The sequence below is a fragment of the Mesitornis unicolor genome, unplaced genomic scaffold (genome assembly GCF_000695765.1).
Source record: "Mesitornis unicolor isolate BGI_N332 unplaced genomic scaffold, ASM69576v1 scaffold30016, whole genome shotgun sequence".
Taxonomy (NCBI): Eukaryota; Metazoa; Chordata; class Aves; order Mesitornithiformes; family Mesitornithidae; genus Mesitornis; species Mesitornis unicolor.
The window spans coordinates 1-22299 of NW_010192167.1; the positions used below are offsets into that span (position 1 = coordinate 1).

Here is a 22299-nt window from a genome sequence, read left to right on the forward strand (position 1 = left end):
TCTCAACCTCCTCCTTAAGTTTCGCCACCAAGTGCAAGGAGCGTTATGTTGGGAACTCAGTGGAAGAGATGTATACAAATGTCTGACAACTTCTGTTACCTGCTGACCACTGACCTGGTAGAACATAATGGCACTTTTCAAGAAGCTGTAGAAAACCATGTTCTGTTGCTTACGTAAGGGCCTTAACCTGCAAGTTGTCCTCTAAATACACAGTTGCCAGTCAGCTGGTACAGGGGGACCCAGTATCTGCTGATCTTACTGTTCCTCTTGCTGTGCACAGTCATTGGTTTACTTTCCTTTCCTTCTGTTTTCTTTCTGTCTTTCTTGGAGGAGTTTCTGAGGAGGACCTTAGTCAGGAAAAATTTTTGTTTCTTTGCCTACCAAACAGTGTAGTACGCAGAGTCCCATACTGTAAACTTTTTAGCAATGTGTTGCAAAAGCAGAATTGCAGAGGGTGACTTCTGGAATGCCTAGCAGTACTCTTTCAGAAGTGTTTTCTGACAAAAGTGTAGCATTGCTACACCGCTGGATTTTTATACCTACTTTTTAACAGGTTTGAACAATGGCTACAATATTTAGCTGCTACAAACTCACCCAGAATCTTTTTATTATCCATATTCCTCCTCAGCCTGCCTCTATGAAATTAATCAGTAACAGATGTCTAACCACAGTTACACCAACCCACAGTGCTACCTACAAGCACACCAGCTACTGTGCTTCTAAGCCCTCTGTACCTTAAAATCCTGCCACTGGGGAATGGAGGGGTTGCAGTAAAGCTTTGGACTCTCAGATAAATCTGTGCCACATTAATTTCCCACTGCTGTTCTGGGTCATTCCTGAACCTGCTGCACAAACTGCCAGTGGCTTGTATGCCTGAGTTAAGAGCTGTTGGAAACCAGTGGGAAGATACTGTCAATAATTCAGGTAGTATGTTGGTTGCATTGTGAAGGTCTTTAATGCCAATGCTTTCTTTCGTGTTAATGAAGGTTAATGATCCATCTATGTGTAAGAACACACACTATTCCTGGATCCTCTGCCAAGTTATGCTGGTTTCATGTTGGGTATTGTAATTATCTGAGGTAGTTACAATGATGTCGGATTAACTGAATAAAGTGAAAAATGAATATTTGAAATAAAAACTAAATTCTACTTGAGATTTTCAATAGCCTCCATCACTGTAGAGTGCCTCACAGTTTATGTTGCATTTAGCCTGACAACAACACTTTACTGTCATTATGCCTCTTTATTGTTTAGGGAATTTGCATCAGGCTAACAAAGTAATTTCCAAGACTGTGCCAGAGTTGAACTAGAACATTTATTTTTCCAATCCCAAATAAGCATCTTGATCAGCTTGAGGGGTTATCCTCATCACCCAGAAGTATGCATGGGATTCTCGGTGATGGGATGGGAAACTACTGAAACCAGATTACAACCTGGCATCAACACACCCTTTGCAGCCAAGGCCAGGCTGAATGTCTTGGCCCTGCTACTTATCTTTGGAGTTTCTCATGTAAATCCATATTAATTTACAAAAATGCATAGCTCTTTTTGAAGACTTTTCAGATTTAGTTATTTGAGAATATTTGTGAAGTTTTGGGAAGTATGTATAAAAGATAGAAGACTTATTAATTAGTTAATCTCCTTCAGCACTTTACACCTTTAAGACTCTCTAACTCAGGGGAAAGGAAAAGAAACATGAAACCTCTAAACTTTTTTTCCCCCCATCTTATAATTTATAATGGCTAAATGGATTATTTTTGAATGTGTGTAATAAAACTCACTCTTAGGCTGAAACACTGTATTTCAGGTTCAAGCTGAATCCAGTTTTTACAGGCAACCTGTTAACCTCTAGGCCAAAAATAGGTAGGGTCGTAATGGAGACACTGATGAACCTTAATAAAACAACTCTACCAAACTACACAGTTTCACCTGTGTACTTATGTATATATGTGTACTTATATATGTATACATATATATGTGTACTTATGCTATATGACTCCTATTATACATACTGTAAATGACACATGAACAAGACAAAATAATGTCAAATACAACAAATATGTGTCACATTGGTGCAGAGATTTTTAAAATGCAGTGAACGAGGGAAAACCTTTTATGGTAAAATAAGAATACCATTTTGTAAGCTCTTCTCCTTGCAGTACAATTAATTGCTGAGTTCATTAATTAATGAACATATTAGAGAAAGAACACCATTACTGACCAGTGGAGACCTGATATATTACTGAGACAATAAACTATCGAACATGAAACAGAACCTTTCAGGAGAATTTTTTTCTCACAAACCACAAACACATGTATTATTCTTGCATGGTCAGCACTTCTTTGGTACTGTTATATTTTGTATTACTAGTTCTTTTAATCACACATATATGCAGCAGTGTTTTATAACCTAGCTAATGAGTAATCGGACAGGTGACATTGGGACCAAGGCCCTGTAGCGTCAGGCATAATAGAGCAGGATATTTTTTTCCCCACTATGTTTTTGAGAGTAAAAGGCAGTGAAAAAGCAGATAGGATAGGAGGGAGAGGGGATTCTTGTACTAGAAATTTGTGAGACAAATACAGATTTTAAGTGGATCAGTGAACTATAAATGGCTTTAAATTGCTGTCTGATGCAGATAAATAAGTAGAGGTAAAACATTTTAAATAACTCTGAACCTTTTCCATTGTCAGCAACCAAGGAGTTTAGCTTTGTGAAGATAAAGGTGAATGTAATTTTGTTTAAGTCAGTATAGTTAAGGTAATTCTTTTTTGGTAAGGAAAGTGGGTGTGAGTGGATGTTAATTGTTTGGAAAAGGCAAAAGCCTTAATAATGCTTCAGTATTTCAGTAGCCATAGGTACCAAGCACCCGTCCCCCACCTTAGCCCCCAAGTAATCATTGATTGCATCTAAATCTATAGAGATATCTTTTCCTGGCAGCTCTGGTAGTTACAGTAGATTGTTAATCTGAGAATGATCAGAATAAACCTCTGTGTCTCAGAAATCTCCATGCAAATTACATCTAAATGCATGCCATAAATTTATTGGTAGCAGTTTAAAGTGCACAGGTCATCTACACTATTTAAAAACATATGTCTGTCACACATTAAAAAGAGTCTCATTCAATTTATAGTCACTTTTCTGTGGAAATAGCTAGCCCCTGTCAAAGTAAAACTGTAGTTTTTGAAATTATTTTAGAAAGGGAGATGAGATATTAATAAGGTGTATTATTTAAGCAAATTCTAGATCTCTGCATGGGACTAGAGTTCTAGCATAACTACTATGAAATAGTTTCATCTTTAGCTAAACAGAGAAATGTATGTTTGACAAACAGGGAGTGCTAAGAGGTAAAGGGTTATGCCTAGATATTAGAAAAAGTGATAGCTGCAAAGGAAAGTTAAAGGATGTTTTATGAACCAGTCCTATTCTTGTACTTTGATAATTTTATCCTATTTTGAGAACAGATCAAATCCATGACTCTTTTCAGTCGCGAAGTTATATCTTATGTGTACTCCAAAAAGAAAACAAGAATAACCTTTGTATACCATAGGGGAAGGGGAAAGAGATGTGTAGTTTTCCTTTCTGTATGTTTTTGTTTCCTCATTTTACTCTTGGTCTTAATCAAGCTGATATGCTGATACAGTAAGACATCACTACTAACATTTTCCTTCAGGCAGTTGATGCAAAACCAGGAAATTTGTGGAACACCTACAGAATCCTCATCCTACAACTTTTTTTTTTTCCTAAAGGAAATAGAGCATTTTTTTTGCATACTTTAGGAATGTATTCATCTCCATGGGACAACAGACTATGTTATTACTGAAGAAGCATTTTGGTTGTCATTGCTCAAGGTTACCCATATATGTTTTTGAAAGAAAATTAATCTCTACTTAAAGGAATGAACAATGCTTTGATTGTTTGAAGGCTGATTTTTTGTCGTACAGCTAATACTCTTTTAACCCTCATAACGGACATGTACGAGAAGAAATAAAGACATTAATATGTGTTTTCTGTTTCTTTTTCCAGGCCATCCGCTGTACACTGGTAAATTGCACATGTGAATGTTTTCAGCCAGGGAAGATTAACCTGAGAACCTGTGATCAGTGTAAACATGGCTGGGTGGCACATGGTAAGAAATGTCTGTTCCAGGCTTGTCATCTCTATTCTGTCCACCTTTCCAGTATCTTTAAATATTGAGAGCTGGAGCTGCATAGACAGTAGTGGTGTCTGTTTGTCTATACATGCATGTGTGTGCATTCTGGGTTTCTGCATGCGTGTGCATGTACCTGCTATTTTACAGCTATTTCTGAGATGGAAAAGTGAAGGTCTGTTATTCTGGCAATAGCTTCAAGTGCCACTGGAGTTCAGCAGCTTATGTACAGCTCGAAAGGATATTGTAGCCTCCCTGAAATAATGTAGTTCAAGCAAGATTTTGCAGAAAGGCAGAAAGTTTATTGTGTGGTTGCACAACACAGTTTGTATTGCAAAGAAGCATCAGCCCATAAATCACTAAGCCTAATGGAAATTAAGACAAAGCTTTCAGAGCTTGAGTGTCAGAATGGAATTAATATATCCTATATGGCTCAACAGAAGTTTGCATATATGATCTGTGAGTTGAACCTCTCTTCCCATGTTTAAGTAGCTAAATAAAGAAAGGAGGGATTAGAATGCCCAGATCCTATATAAAGGCATCAAAATGCACTTATGGATCTTCCATTTTATTTATCCTTTACTATTTTATGTTTGGTGGTTTTTTTTTCATTACAGTTTTGATTAAGCTATGCATGACAGAGGAAGAGAGAGAGCTGTATACACAGTTAGAAGGCAAATAAGGACAATATCTAAAGTGGTCGAAAAAAAAAGAAAAAAGGGAAAAGAGAGAAAGATTACTATGTTTGCAGAAAAAATTAGTGTTGGAGTTTTCTTCTCATGGTCTACTTTATTGACACCCAAGCAAGCACTGTCTTCTTTCCCCAGTTGTGGTAGACATTTATATTCTATAAATTTTATTTTATTTTGATGAGACCTAGGGTTGAAGCTTAGTACTTTCCTCCTAAGATGCACTTGATCTCTATTCATATAGTTCATGTCTGAGTGTGTTTATGTCCAAGCATGCTGGCATATGCCAAGTGTCAATGCTCAACAAATTCAGCAGCACAAACTGCCAGAGACGTTGATAAAACATTCACATACATGAAAAGGAAAGCGGGAATGCAGGTACCATGCAGTCCCATATCACTGTATAGTAATATATACAGCCTGCCTAGAGATACCCTAACACCACCAATCTGGTAACTGGTTGCAGCTTTATTATATACTAGATTCTCTAGAGGCACAGCTTATTTTCACTCCTTTTAATTCCCAGAAAGATACCTATAGTCACAGTATAACCAGACTCACCTTTCTTGAAAGGATCACTAAAGCTTGCAAAATTTCTATAGTTCAGGTATGCTTCAGGCTTTGTGTAGAATCAGCATCTGAGATTTTGCTGATCCACAGATAGGGAAGACTTGTCTAGCCATTTTGCAGGGTGTCCTCCTGTTGAGTAATAGAAATTAGCAGTCTAACACTTAAATTCTGGCATATGGGCATCTCACATTTTCCTTTTAACCAGTACATCTTAGAAGAGTGTGATCAGATTATCCTCATAGATTCTTCCCTGTTGAATTCAAAATCAGAATACTTGACAGTAATCTGAGATCACCACAGTGTGTACAATAGAAATGTCCCTGTTTTACAAATCCAGAAAGTTGAAAGGTGAATGTGATGATCAAGGATAACACCACCTGCTCCCATACATGAGTGCTTAACATTCTGAATAGAAATCTTAATACAGCTATTTATTATTAGACAGTGTTTGTTTTACTACTGCACCAAGCGAAGAATGCTCTGATTTTTTTTTTGTAGTACGCTTTCTGTACATTCCTCTGGAGTATTTACATTTTATAGCAGAGCAATACAAGTCAGATGTATGTTTCATATACATATTCAAAGACAGGCTTATAAATTACTTCCTGGAGACTATGATGCATCTGCTTCAGTTCTTGATCTTAGCTGTTATCCAAGATTTTGAGGGCACCATTCAGGAGACTGACCAATTCATTGCATTGTAGCGCCTGGATTTCGAAATGACTGAATCAGGTTGCTGTTCAGAAGTGATTTTATTTAAACCGTTAGCATGGTACTTTCAGAAGTTGTTCCTTGAATGCAAATAGTATTTCCTGCTGCTTTAATTAAAGGGTTTCCTTCTGATTTTTATTAATGAATTTCAACTCAGCTCCTTGACACATGAGGTACTACTTTACTGAATGTAATTATCAAAGAATAGGTGTTTCCAACAGGAAGTACCATGCTTATTCAGTTGTGATGACCTGGAATCATCATTAACTGAATAGATCAAAAATAGCTTAGTACTGCAGTCTTCTCATGCTGTACTTGACTAATCTGTGCAGAGTTAATTCATGTTAACAACTGCCATTTAAAATGCTGGAGTTCTTGGAGTGAGGAAGGAAGGGCATGCAGCCACCACAGTATTATTGCAGTTAACAACTACTGGCCTGTTTTCTTTTTTCCTGCTTCCGTTGTCTTTCTCATGTTTTTCTTCACTCACCTAAAATGAGCTGCCTACATCTTGAAATGGAAGGTTTCCTACAAGTTCAGTTTTTCTGTCTGGAATTGCCAAATGTAGGATTGTCAATATATGAACAGATTTATCAGGGGACTTCTTTTGTGGCAAGATAAATGTTTCTGTTGGCAAAAGTTCAGCTTATCAAGTTTTGACCCTGCCCCCTGTGCTACAGTGGTAATCCTACCATCAGTGTTTTTAAGGCTGAAGCCAAAACTGCATAGAGCATAGCAGCCTTCTCTAGTGCTGCTGTGTGTAATGGAGAATGGGTTATTGCTAGTGTGCATCTGGATACTTTAAGGGATGTGGATAACTAAACTGTTTAAATTTGTTTTCAGCTGAAGCCAGGTTTTCATGTTGTCAGCTTGGGTAGAGATTTATTTTCTAAAGCAAAATATAAATGTTTTTAATTTGATGAGACATTTCCTAGGCTTCAAGCAGGCAAACTGGTAACAGTTAGAAGTTTTTCCTTCTACTTTTTGTTAATGGATAACATACTTTCTATAGTCCATAGGGTGAAAAGTAAAATCTTATTAAAATATTAATGGTTTGTGTTTGGTTTTTTTTAAGAAAGGGGATTTTTTAACACAGGTAATTGCTATTTTGTGGCTTTAAAATAATGTAGGGATAAGATGACTACAAAAAATTAAGACTCTCTTAAGCACTTGAATTGATTTCTTCTGATTTTTTAATATTAAATGTGACATACTATGCTATGAAGATAGTCACGACATTTTACTAGCCTTAGCACAAAAATCACGTATTCTAACTTTGTTGGAAATAATGATAAATACTGACTTTATTTGCTGCCCCGTTCCCCTAGCAGAAGTATATTACCCTGTGAGGAAAGAAATTAAGCAAGTCTGCAGTAAAAAGATTTTGATTTCATTGACTTTGCAGTTTGCCTTGTATGCTTGTCATTAATGTCAGAATAACATCTACCATACTGCTAGCAGAAATACTCTTATTATGCCTAGTCCAACAGATCAAAGGACCGAGTGCAGTATCAATGGGAAATACAGTCTACCCTTTCATAACCATTTTGATCTAAAAAGGTGTGCCCAGGTGACATATAGTGGACTAAATCTATTATTTGTTACATTAATTCTATTTATTTTAGTTGCAGTCTCTCAGAATTTGAAGTAATTTTAAAAAACACAGAATAATAACATTTTTAAGTTTCTCAGAAATCGTCACCTTGTTTCAAAGAGAGTCCAAAAATCAGAAATACTACTTCTCTGTCTTGCCCTCAAACTGATCACTAGTAAAATTAATTCATTCAGACAGCAGCAGCATGTTTTTCAGATGTTTTTGTTACACTGTGCATTCTTGAACTAGCTGAATTTCACACAGTTCAATCTACTCTTGGAAAGAAAGTATCCTGTGAACATTTTTGCTGTCTTCCTTTTTTTTTTCCTCTCAGAGAAAACTGATCCTATGTCCTCTTCTGATCTCTGATGTCTTTTCATCTGGATCTTGCCAATTGACATGGCTTGGGGCTGGGCTCTTTATTAAAGCAGGCTTTAGTACCTCTCTGAGGTATGATGAGGCCACTATGGCCCCTCCTCCAGTCCAGGCCTTTTCTCTAGTAACTTTGAGATTAGGTTACTTTCAGTTTTAATGAAAATTACATTAACTAGTAGATGTTGGCAGTATGTAGGGCAAATCCATTACTCTTTCTCAGTTTAAAAGCTGCCATCCAGTGAATACTCATACTCAAGAGACTTGCCATGTGAGTTACACTTTCACCTTGTGAAGAAAATTTTCTGCTGCCAGCATTTATAAAATGTGTGTACTAGCTTTTTGTAAAGGAGACTAGCAATGAAAAGAGCAACCTCCACTAGAAAGCGGAGAATGCTCTGTCATGAAGTGAGGTGCATGACATGACTGTCATTTCCTAATTCAGAATGGTTGAGTATTCTGAATTTCTACACGGCAGTTCATGAAATTGTCAGGTAAAAGAAACACGAAGTGAGAACAAAAGAAAAGAAGGACAGGTATAAATAAATAAAGAAAAGAAAAAGAAGAACACTGTAGAAATTTTAGGAATCACGTCTCTCCATTACCCTGAAGTTGCTGAAAGGACATGGTCCAGGAGGAAGGTTTAGATTTCAAATGTGAGCTGCAAGGGATTGAGGCCCGAAAGAAGAGGAGTGCTGTATTGAAATAAAAATCAGCAGGATTCCTGTATTTGTCTCAGTCCAAAGATGTTAAGTGAAAGAAATCCAGGTTTGCAAAACAAAACGAAACAGAACCACATCACAGATTTTAGAGTCTCTCTAAAAGCTGGCAGAACTGCCATGTTGTTTCTTATTAAAAAATGGAGGTAGTAGAGAGAAAACTGTAAAAAGGGAAACGAGAAATGTAATCCTATTATTGTATTATTACTGATAAAATAATTGGGTTATTTTTGTATTATTCCTTTGGATAGAAGAAATAATCACAATTTTAGCATACTGAACATTCTTATTTCCTTCAGTTTATTTAATTCTATAAAATTACTCGAGTAATTATCAAACTAATTATCTACAATTCATTGATAACAAAGGTTAACTCTTCAGGTCTTTTAAAGCAAAACCAGTCTAGATCTGGTCTGGCTTTTTGCTGTCTTTTACATACAAAATAATTTTAATCCATCTGTTATGAATTCCTTTTGACTCTGAAGGCTGAGGCATATTTTTCATTACTCAGTTGCTTCCAGGGACCATACCTGATTAACATTTATTACTGGTAAACACTTTTTAAATTCCCCCTCTTCTGCCTATGCCATCCCTTTTTACTTTCCTTCAGCAGCAATTCCCAAAACAGCCAGTGCAGCACAGAGAAGATGTACTCTGTTACCTTGTGGGTACACTGACCCAGTGTCTGGTTTTAAAGCCTGCCACATTGGTAGAAATGATGTGATGTAGTGTTTGCTTTGGGTTACTCTGAGATCAGCCTTAATGCAAGTAAAGCTGAGGTAAAAGCAAATGAGAATATCCAAGTATTAGGGCATCCAAGACAAATAATACTCTTTCAGAGGTTTGAAAGACAAGTGACAGCCCTTTGCCTGAAAAACTTAATTTACTAATCACACCTCGTATCTCACAGAACTGGCATAAATACAGTCAGATACTCATTGGCAACTCTGAAATACATATAAGGCCACTTTTATAGCTATGATTTCCCTTGTCTAGCTATAAAATGCCCAGAGAGGTTTAGACTAAAGGCATTTCAGAAGTGCAAGATGCTGTTATTTGGTGCTCATCATTATTGAATTTACATTTTTCAGAGAAGGCTTCATCCCATTCAATACACCCAGTACTGTAGGAACAAATGCTAGTAGGTGTCTTGGACAATGATGTCTTACCCTCTCTTCTTAAGGAGAGAATCAAGTAATGAAAAAAATAGACTTGCTATGTGCAAGATGGAGAATCACAGAATCACACACAGAATCACAGAATCACAGAACGTTAGGGATTGGAAGGGGCCTCAAAAGATCATCTAGTCCAATCCCCCTGCCAGAGCAGGAACACTGAGATGAGGTTACACAGGAAGGCGTCCAGGCGGGTTTTGAATATCTCCAGAGAAGGAGACTCCACAACCTCTCTGGGCAGCCTGTTCCAGTGCTCTGTCACCCTCACTGAGAAGAAGTTTCTTCTCAAATTTAAGTGGAACCTCCTGTGTTCCAGCTTGTGTCCGAGAAAGAAAAGGCAATAAAACCAGTGTATTTTTAATTAGCACTTGAAATTCTTCTTTCTAGCCATCATAGAGGCTGCTTTCTGGAAAGGTAATCAGATCTTGCCCTCTTAAGTGTGGTGATAGGAAGTTCACTACATGACATAGCTTCAGATAGGAGCAAATGAATGTGTGGTGCTTGCTGCTTGATTTCCAAATAAGCAGGATAAATTCTGCGGGACCTGAGAGTGAAAATTGCCAATGGATTTGTGGGGCAGCAGTGGTGGACTTCTGCAGCATGCATCTGCAATTCTCTGAGATGTTTATGTGACAGTACCTGCTTACTGGTCTCTTTAAACACCTATGCTGCTGCACATGAATTGCTGTGATGTGCTAACCACTTTATCATTTTATTATACTTTATTACATCATAAATTTTTATATCTTCTTAACGATCCTACAAGAGGCTTAATTGTTTATAGGAACATCTTAATTAACTAGAGTTCAGTAGGTTAAGCAGAACACAAATTGAAAGAGCTCTAAATGAAACAAACCTTACCACTCCATTCCGTATAGCTTTGTAAGGTTAAAATGGGATTTTACTGCAAGAATGAAAAATTTATACTGTTTTCAGATGTTACAAAGTAAAGATAATGCCATGGGTAACTTTACCTCAGCTGTTTGTTTTTCAAATGTGAAATTCAGTGGGAAAAACGTATTTGTTTGGTTTATCGCCTATTAGGAAGATTTTCAGTTTGAGCTGTAGCAGTATGAGGATCGCCCCAGATTAATTTAACAAACAATACTGTTGTTTTATTATCCCATTTCCATCTGGATTTTACAAATGGAAAAGATAATACAAGAAATGTATAACATAAGTCTCAAAGACTAATTATATTCTAATTGATTACATTCCCTTTTTCTGAAGTATATTTAGCAGTAACTTTGTGAAATGTACATGAATTGGGGTGCAAAAGATTGTTGCAAATTAATGGTAGAACTAGCTGTGTGAACCGGTATTTGCAAGGTCTGAACATCTTCAGCTGTCAGCAACTTTAGGACAGCAGGTTTTCCTGCAAAAACTGAGGTGGGAGAGCATTTCATAGCACTGGAGTTACACTAGACTGAAACACCATCACGGTCTTGTCTTGCCTTTGTGAAATGTTGCTACAACACAGTACTCCATCCAAAAAGAATTATGTTAATGGAGGGGCAGTGCCTGTTGCATTTTCATTACAGTTTTCAAGGCTGCATAAAAGATGCTTGTAGAAATGGTAGAATTTTCCCCGCTATAAATGTCAAAGACTCAGCTTGACAGGGCCAGAGATAACCTAATCTGAGGCCCTGCTTTCAACAAAAGGCTGCACCAGACAATCTGCAGAAATCCCTTCCAACCTAGTCTTTCTGTGACTCTGTGAATCACAGTTAATGAAATTTGAGGTGCGTTTGGATTAAGATACAAAGCAGTATGAAATTCTCCAAATATAGACCACAATCCAGGACTCCCAAATGGGCTTCTGTCTCACTGTATATTTTATGCCAACCAGATGATATTAGGACCATTTAGATACATATTAACTGCTATCTAACCATTATTAAGGGAGAGAATAATTTTAAGAAGGTGTTAATGGCTGATAGAAAGGAGACGTTTGACTTTGGAGACAAGAGATCAGGAAGATTAAAGATGAATGCCTTGTCAAGGTAATAGAGATATATTAATTTAGTGTCTTCCATTATAAATTGTTGATTTCAACAATGACATTGTCAATCCATGTGTCAAGGAGCAGCAAAAGTAGAGCTGCTCAACTAAGAGTTCTGAGCCAAGAGTCAAGGGCAACTCTAGCACTGGCCGTGTCTGCACCCTTGGTGCAGTTCCTCAAGGTCTGATCATGATAGACAGAACCAGCTGCTGGTAGCTGAGTCCCCTGACAACCTCTGGCATGGCAAGGAAAAGAGTCAGGTCAAGGGTCCATCCAGGTGCTCCAGTCAGGAACAAAAGAAGGTAGAGTCAGAGACAGGGCTGAAGACCAGGCTGTAACATGGATCTGAGCATTGTCTAGAAGATAGGACTACATACAGGCACATCTATGATGTACCTCAGGTAGAGAATGAAGATCTAGGCCTGAGCGCTAGTAGAGGTCCTGAACTCATGGACTGAGAATGCAGGATGCCTCTGAAGAGGCTGGTCAGTGCAGTGAAGGCCAGTTGATGCACTCAGGGCTGTTACATCATGAGCTGATCAATAGTTGCTACCTCTAGAGGTTATGATGGATAATACCAACACACGCAAAAGCAGCTGTGTGTTGGGATGCTCACATGATTAATCTACATGTGTTTCTCCATCAGTGTGATCATCAGTGCTGAAGTCCTCCTTAAAACAGGCACAAATGCACACACTGATGGAAAGGACTACAAGGTCCAAATCCCACAGAAGAGAAGAGGCTTAGTTTGGTCTTCCCTACCATGGTCCCCATAGTCAACCATAGGTGTCTGCAGTGATGCAGTGTGCCCATGCAGGAAGTGTCTAGTAGCCCCGGTGCTTTCCTGAGAGCTTGGAATGAAGATCCTTTACAGCTTGTTCCTTTGAACAAATTGACTATCAACAAGGAGGAGGGAGAAAAAGCCTACCACTTTATTTATATAAGGGGTCAATTCTTTATTAAAAACATGCTCATGTTGTGTCACTACACAAAGTTAAGTCTAAGCTTCATTTTTAGGAGAAAGGGTTTTGGGCATATTTTGTTCTTTTGTTCTTTTTTTTTTCCTCTGAAATCATGTTTTCTACTATCAGAAGAAAAGGTTTTTTGTATACAAAGAAAACATAAAAGAAAGCACCTGTTTGACTTGCAAGAATTGGCCAGGGAGGCTGTTTTCCTGACAGGCCAAAAGCGACCAGCACAGGGCCCCTTTAAAAAAAAAGACATTTTTTTTTCCCCTATTTCATGTGAGCATTGGCAGAAACTCTGACAAGCAGTTCTTCATATTTTATTATGTTCTTGTCTGGCAGAATCTCTGTCAGGCAAAAACCTTGTCAGCGGAAAACCTGTCGTAGGATCAGAGGAGACAAAAACAGGTGTCACAGAGGCAGTCAAAACTGAAGGAAAAAAAAAAAGATTAGGCTAAAGAGAGAAAGGCAGACAATTACATTAATGCTATTGCTTTTATCTTATAGATGTGTGTTATTATCTCGGGGTGCTGAGTGCGCAATTGCCTCAAAGAAAAGTAGACAGGAGACAAGGGGAAACTTGATAGTTATTAACTGAAGAGGCAGTGTGTCAAAGCTGGATGGGGTTCAAAGTTTTGCAGAGGCATAAAAAAAATTGCAGACAGCAAGCAACGTCTGTGAACAAACTGTGGTTCTGCTTTTGGCTGCGAAAACCTAGTAGCTATCTAAATGTTTCAACTTGGAATCAGATCATAGACAGAAAAATTAATGAAAGTTTTCATTCAGACTTTTTTAAATAACATTTATTTTGTGTACATGCAACTGAAGTGCTGGGGATTTTTTTTGATCTGTTATAAAAATGTTGTTAGAGCATGAGGCATGGTGAGGCATGAAGACATTTATCAGTTTAGTTGCTGTGTTGTTTGGGTTTGAAACAGCTATTATCAACACACATTTAATTTTAAAATGCTATTAAGAATCCTTTTACTAAGTGTGAACATCTGTACATGCAAGCTGTAAATTAGAAGATCACACATGTGTCCCTCTGTCAGAGACTAAATGCATGTGGCAAATGGTTTCCATTATTAGCTTTTAAGTACAGTGAAAGGCAGAAAGAAAAGTTGGTTTTGCCTATGAATCGAAATATGCTTCACTTACTCTTCTTCCATGCTCTTCTGAAATCTACAGTGTCTTAGTGAACATTTTTCTTCTATCTGGATTAAAATGTGAAAGGGATGAAGACAGAAGTGAAATGGATGCTGTGTTGTAGCTGGAATTTATGCCCAGACTGATTCAGGATGTTCACTCACCCATATAAATGTTAATGTCCCATGCTCTCTGCGCTTGTACCAGGGGTAAATGGGATAATTTCCTACACCATGAAAATATTTGAGCCATTCAGTAAACACTGGCAAGTTTTCCTGTCCTTAGTCATCTTCTAAGCATGATATTTTTGAAAAGCAGTTTTTTCCACGTACAAAATGCACCACATTACACCATGTTACAGGTGATATTAAACCTGCATCCTGAGGAAGGCTAGCTTAGACCATCTCTTACGACTGCAGCAGTTTGCCTGACCCTCTAGCATTTTAGTCATTCGTAAGCTACCTTCTGTTCTTGAAAGGATTTGTTACTTCTTTTTCTGCATTGATGGAAAAGAAAATCTTGAACTCTGAAAACATGAAGCTGTTCATGTACATCTGTAAAATCAACAGCAAATTGCAGTGCTCCACATTGCCATTAATAATACCGTATCTGTTTTACCATACTCAACATGCAGTTGTTGCAGCAGTATTATGGAATCTTTTTATGTTGGTATTATATATTTATTTTCTGTCCATTTCAGTTTCTCTTGCTGCAGAAAGTGGCGCAGTTATTTAGATTAAAAAAAATGTTAGGAAAGCTCTCTGTTATTGTCTGGACACAGACTACATAAAATTTCTTTTTCATTTTCCTGTTGACCCTTCAACAAATCTAATCATCTGGAAAGATTATGATGTTAATGAAATTCTGTATTGTCATGTATATGTGTGTATGCACTTAAACTGTATCCCTCTTTGGTAAGATAGAGAACTGGATAGAGAGCACGCAAGAAAATCTCGAGTGGGACTATTGCAGAGTCCAGTTTTAAAACTGAAGCGACAAGAGATCTATAATGACCTGTTCATTGCAACATACTGACTCTTTTCTGTGTTCTGAGATACACAGCCAGTCAGATCAGCTGAGAGAAAAGGCCTCACTAGACCTTTTCATCACTCTCTAGTATATGTAAATACTTATCTAGGATCAGGAAATTAGCAAGAGGTATGTATACTTACAACTCTAATTGCACTAAGAGCATGATTTTTAAAATTCTTTTCTATTCAGTAAAGGCAAAATGTCATGCTTTTAGTGTAGTTATTCAAAAAACAATATGAGCATATTAAATATATATGTACTTCTGTACAATAATTAATAAGTATATATGTACTTCTGTACAGTAAAGTACAGAATTTATCATGGCATACTTGTATTTCTTTTGCTTAACAAAAAATGGAATCTACCCAGAGAAAGGGCTTTTAATTTGGTTGATCTTGTCCACTGCATATTGGGAAATAAGAGATCTAAAGTCAATGAGTAAATTTGCATATCTGAGGCTAGGAACTGGCCACAGTGTAGATGAAATGAAAGATTTTTGTCTTTATTTTCTATCTTTTGATACATTGAAGAAGTATTTGAGTCTTATTTTAATGTATCATTTGTACTTAATTTCCTTTAAATTACACAGAGTCCTAAAACTTCAATAAAATATAAATGGAGTAGAAGTAGATTTCGCCTCCCTATTTTACTACCAAAACCCAAAATAAAAAAAACCAAAAAACCTCAAAACAACAAAAGGAACCCCAAATACAAATGGAACATATAAGTTCACTCCTTGATTTGTTACAAATAGTTCTAAAGTTTTCTGCTGGAGTTTTGCATAACAAGAATGTTACAGGCTGGAATGTGGAGATTTAGATGCTATCAATTTCAGATTTCTCTTTACAATTCAGATTATACTGAACAGAGTCTCTGTAAAATCTGAGGGATTTTGTTTACTGTTCAAGAAGGTAAAGGGTGGATAAACCAACATGGGGAGGTTCAGACGGGACATTAGGAAGAATTTCTTTACAGAGAGGGTGGTCAGACACTGGAACAGTGTCTAAATTATTATGCTGCACACATGTTACTTCAGAGTTAGGTAAGAAAATAATCACTGAAAGATTCATAGTTCCTATACTAATTAACCAATTAATAATTTCTGGGTGTTGAAGGCAATCTTCTGTAATGCCTTCTACTTCTTTATCAACCTTTTTTGCCCCCTTTTTTCATAGTTAAAATTTCTGAAACAAGTACTTGAAATTTAGAATTCACCATGGAAATATTATTCAGCTGTATGCTGTTATGGTAAAACACAAGGGCTTTTTTAGGCAGTTCCACAAAAAATATTTATTACTCAGGAAGTTCATTATTTTAAGATTCATTAGATCTCTTCTTCCTCTTATCAGTGAACAGCTTTCTACTCATACTGAGGTGAAGAGTATCAAACTACTCTCTGGTGCTAAGAATTTAATTGGGCTGTCAAAAGGCAGCCTTCTTAGTTTAAGCACCTAACTGAACCCATCATAGTCATGTTTTCAGAAAAGATTGTGCAGGTTATGACCAAAAAGTCACAAACACGTTAAGACTTTTCTGGGTGAACTTTGGAGCCCACTGAATGCGTAAGAAGTATGAGTAATACCTCATGCTGCTCCAGGAAAGGACATTTAATATGCGGGTTATGATCTTCAGTCACTGATATCTTCTTAATAAGGGCACATCTGTTTATGTCATTTTTCAAGTATGATAAAGCTCTTTTATATAGCATGTTTCATCTTGAATTCTCCTAAAGCACTTATGAAATAGTACACTGCTGTAGATACTGTTGAATGTATTCACCTGTGAAACATGGCATTGTTCGTTAACATATAGGAATTGAACAAATAGTTTAGAACAGAAAATGGTGAGGAAGGCACTATCTACATGGGCAATTCAGTACAGCAGAATACAACTATCTACTCTGAGATTTAGCAAGAAGGCTAAAGTTGATACTCTTGTTCTTGCAGAAAAATCAACAATGAGACTTAAGTCTCTTCTCTCTTCTAACTTATTTGAAGAAGTATGTGTCTAACAATATAAAGGGCCTCTTGAAACCACCTAGAACACCAGCATTGGTTCACTAATGACAGCAGAGGAGAAATCAGTTAGAAGTACTACAGAAGGCAACTTCTCTCTGTCAACTATTTTCGTGGCAATCTCTTTCAAAGAAACAAGATAATTTTTGTAAACTACAAATTATAGTGAAAAGTTTCATTCTCCTGCCAAGTGCAAGGAGTTTCAATAGTCAGTGATCTGAAAGAATTTCAGATGCTTACCATACTATTATTTCTAATATGAGTGCAAGTGCATTTTCTTTCTCTTCATATACAACCTTTTCCTTTATTTTTTTGTCTGTAACATGGAGTCTGTCTGTAGTTTGCAAATGTTCTTACACACCCATGCAAAAATATGTGCTTTGTTGTGTTACAAATTACAATCTCAGTGCATATCCTGACTTGTACTTCAAAAGGATAAAATACACTGCATATTTGTTTATTACATAATGTGCAGAGTAAGGCCACAAATTAAAATCTGAGGTAATTCCACCACTGTCACTTGGAATGTTAATCCAACATCAGCAACAACACTATTATTTGTGCATGTGTGTTTTGAGAAGCAGATGTCTATAGATTATATTGCTTGAAAACAAATGTCGCAGATAAATGGAATAGTGCAGGGTGTCTGTCTTGTGAAAACTGCTGTCCACTGGTCAAAGAGTGTACTTAGTAATTTAATAGGACCTTTTTTATTTCCTTTTTTTACTTCTGTTTCATCTCAGCCTTTCTTAAGCTATTATCCTCAGAGTGGTCACGTTACATGAAGTGGGTAAATGTCCACAGAGTTTTGTAATCTCATTCTAGATATTAGTTTTATGATCTAGACAATCTAGGTAAAGATATTGTACAGTCATTCTGATTTGGGCCGAAGTAGAATCATGACCTCAAAATCTTCAGCAAGCCAAGTCTTCTTTAGCTGGAAGAACTTGCTTTTCCTCACTGCAAGCAGAATGTTTACTATTAAGAGAAACAAAAACAAACATTAAGATATATTAGAAGTACAGTATGATGCAGCGATTAAAATCCATTGAGTATTCAGAAAATATTAATTTGGGTCTTGACTCTGGTATGAGTTTGTGTAAACTTGGGGAAGCCAGTTAACCTTTCTGGACCCAGTTCTTATTCTGCAAGGCTAAAGGTGGAGCACTCAAGGTGATCCAGATCTGCTTAATTATTTTGATAGTCTGGTGTTACATCTATTAACCCTAATGTTATTTACAGCATTCTTATTGTGAGTAATAGTAGTATTAAAAAAATAATTAATATTTTGCTTTATTTTACCCCTTCCTAAAGGTTGCTCTGCTCCCCAAGTACATCTATATGCATATCACCACACGTACAGCATAGCCTGCACAGTAACAGAATCAATTTTCCGGGCTTTTCTAGCTGAGTACTTTGATGACTTATCTGTTCCAGTAGTAGCAACATAACCATGTGGCAAAAATATCATACATAAAAGGGGTAAAAAAATTAAAAAGTAGGGAAGTATTTGACCTGTTCAAGCTTCAGTCAAATCCCATTCATTAGACGTTGTAAATAAATCAATCCCACATCATGAAGCCTATGTAGCTGAAGTACTTTGGAAGAAGAGGTCTGGAAGAAAAATCCCACTCTTCACATTCTGCAGTATAAATGTCCTGTGGAGAGACATAGGACTGCAGTCCCTAGGCTTGCCAATTCCTTATCTTTTTTGAATGCTAAATTAATATTTAAAGCTATTAATTCAAAGTTGACTTAACCACTAGAATAGGAAAGATCAGACAAATCAGTTGCAAGAAATGAAGTGTGAGGAAACCAGAACTCTTTGACAAAGTATTCCTTGGAGTAAATGTGTTGAATGAAGCCAGCGAGTAAATGATAAGGGCCCTTGCGCTCTGTATGTAAGAAAGCAATTTATCAAGAGTACATGAACTCTCCAGTGACCATAAACCAAGAAGAAACCAAAGTACAGGAAAAGAAGTCCCTATAAAATTATTTTAAATGCTCAGAAAGTTTTGTTTTAAAAAAGCAGTGAGAAGTCTAGGTGTGCAACATAGTCCATAAAATGTAAAGAAAATTAAATTTAAACATTTATATTCAGCAAAGTGCATGATGTCATATGCAATTCCATCGTATTTAAGATCATAAGGGGATAAGAATTACCTTCATCCTGCAAACCTCTCCTCCCCTCATCTCTAAATTATTCATGTCACAGTGAATAACATGATATTCACACAGAAGGGTAAAACAAACTAACAAGCTCAAGTAGCAGTGAATTCGTGATAGAATTTCTGGTAAATCAGGGGACTAATTTTTAACATGTTTGAAAGGCTGGAGTTTAGGGAGTATCTGTTTTCTTCCCCCCCCAAAAAAAAACCCCCCCGAGATTAAGTCTCAAACCTTTAATAGTCCAAATCAATTTTGCATAACTTCAATCTCAGTCATCATCAAATTTCTTTTGAACTTACTTTCTTTACTACTTACTGTAGTCTCTGGGGCTCAGCTGAGTACCCTTCTGCTGTAGGAATTGAATTTAATCATACTTTTTGGAAATTAAGCTTGTTTCGGACTGCATCTGTGAAAAAGAATCACTCAGTGGTGAGTGGTGTCCCTCAGGCATCTGTATTGTATCTATTTAATAACTTCATCAGTGACATAGACAGTGGAATTGAGTGCACCCTCAGCAAATTTGCAGATGACACCGAATTGAGTAGTGTGGTTGACACGTTAGAGGAACAGGATGCCATTCAGTGAGACCAGAACAAGCTGGAGAAGTAGGCCCCTGTGAACCTCATGAGATTCAACAGGTCCAAGTACAAGGTCCTACACCTGGGTTGAGGCCTCTGGTATCAGTACAGTCTAGGGGATGAAGGGATTGAGAGCAGCTCTGCAGAGAAGGACTTGAGGGTAGTGGTGGATGAAAAGTTGGACATGAACTGGCAATGTGTGCTCACAGCCAGGAAAGCCAACCATATCCTGGGCTGCATCAAAAGCAGCATGGCCAGCAGGTCAAGGAAGGTGATTCTTCTTCTCTACTCTGCTCTGGTGAGACCTCACCTGGAGTACTGCATCCAGCTCTGGAGTCCCCAGTACAAGATAGACATGGACCTGTTGAAGTAGGTCTAGAGGAGGGCCACCTGGAGGGCTCGAACACCTCTCCTATGAGTGCAGGCTGAGAGAGTTGGAATTGCTAAGCCTTGACAAGAGAAGGCTCTGGGGAGACCTTATTGCAGCCTTTCAATACTTAAAGAGGGCTTATAAGAAAGATGAGGACAAACTTTTTAATAGGGCCTCTAGCAATACGACAAGGGGTGATGGTTTTAAACTGAAAGGGGCTTGATTCAGGCTGGATATAATGAAGACATTTTTTACAAGGAGGGTGGTGGAACACTGGAACAGTTTGCCCATAACAGAGAGGTTGTAGATGCCCTGTCTCTGGAAACATGGATTGGGCTCTGAGCAACCTGATCTAGTTGAAGATGTCTTGTGTTTATTGCAAGGGGGTTGGACTAGATGACCTTTAAAGGTCCTTTCTAACCCAAGCCATTCTATGATTCAATGAATCATCCAGGTGATATTTCTCTGGAAAATAAGTGCATCCTCCAAATTCAATGTGTTTAGATAATTTTTGGGGATTATTTTCTTGTATTTCCTTTAGCTCTTCTCTTATACTTAATCTCTTTTCTTTCAGCCTTGGACAAGCTTAGTACTCAGCATCTCTACCACCCAACCCAAGTGGAGATTGTGCAGTCCAACGTTGTGTTTGACATCAGCAGCCTGATGCTCTACGGTACTCAGGCTGTGCCTGTGAGACTGAAGATACTGCTTGACCGTCTCTTCAGTGTACTGAAGCAAGAGGAGGTGTTGCATATTCTACATGGCTTAGGCTGGACACTTCGAGACTATGTTCGAGGCTACATCCTTCAGGTAGGAAACAAAGCAAAGCATGCTCCCAAACACAGGTAACTGGTTTTTTTTTCATACAGACATTGTAACTGTGCACCCAAGGAAGTAGAAGGATATGAAGTAAATTTAGTGTGGCACGTTGAAGACTATTGATGATGTTGGCAAAATAAAACATTCAATTTTTCCTAAGCTAAAAAAATGTAGGCTTCTTCGTACCATAGTATTTATTTGTACTTGCTTACTCTTATTGTAGGAAACACCTTAAATGCTGCAAATACTGAGGTTAGCTAGCTGCAAGCCTGATTTGGTCATCAAAGGCAACTGGCAAGTTTTCAAGGGCTACTGTTTGACTGAAGAAACAAGGATTCAAGTCAGCAGCTCTTTCATTTTTTCTTTCCTTTTTTAGCAAGATATCTAGTAAAGGGTAGATTAAATGGTTGTGATAATGGTTTTGTTGGGAAGTATCCTTACACTGTAATGTATAAATAGGAAAATCCTGTTTATAAGGACATTTTTAAAAGGTAGCTTTAAATAAAGTTTTACATGTAGATTGGTTTAGATAAGATAAGCAGACAAAACGTAAAATAAGTAAATAAAAAAACGGACATGTTTGCTTTATGACTGTGGTCATGTATAGGTATGGTTGCTTATTTGAAGAATTTCATAATCTGTTGGGTTCCAAATTAAATTACATTTGATGAACTATTTCTGATTGAAAATCTAGTACTATATACTTCTGAGTTCTCTAGAAGTCATCCAGTTATTGAAGTGGACATGCCTGAAAAAGTTTGAAAATTCTAGTTTCTAACTTATTTGTTTACTTTCTTAGGCAATAATATCGTGCTTAGCACTTTACAAAAAATATGAGAATCTTTATTCCTGCTCTGAGCAATTCTGGCTATATTTTTTAATTCCTCTTCAATATTCTGTCCTTTGCTTGAAAGAAGGAAATTAGCTTTATTTAATTCTATGGAAACTTTCATATTCTATGTTCTTAAATATTTTCTTAAGTACTCTATACACAGATTCTCATAGACAAGTACTCTGTATTGTAGAACAGTCCTAGAGAAAGACTAATAAAAAGGCTGTTACTTTAGTAATGAGATCCTATTATTCTTATTAGGATATGTACAGAATGAAGCTCTTTAATTATTTTAGGACTCTCAGGCATCTGTTTTGTAAAAGCTAAGCGTTACACATGTCCAAATACAACAGAATCCATTTTTTCTATTTCCAGTCCAAAACTTACATA

At 37.1% G+C, this 22299-nt stretch overlaps 1 protein-coding gene across 1 annotated transcript; it reads left to right on the forward strand.

Moving 5' to 3' along the window:
• Positions 1 to 4027: 4027 nt before the first annotated feature.
• Positions 4028 to 21103, forward strand: LOC104542626 (zinc finger protein basonuclin-2-like; the record flags this gene model as incomplete). Its single annotated transcript, XM_010186995.1, has 2 exons — positions 4028 to 4130; positions 20833 to 21103. Coding segments are annotated over 2 exons (374 nt in total), but the record flags the coding sequence as incomplete, so codon positions are not given.
• Between the last annotated feature and the right edge of the window lie 1196 nt (positions 21104 to 22299).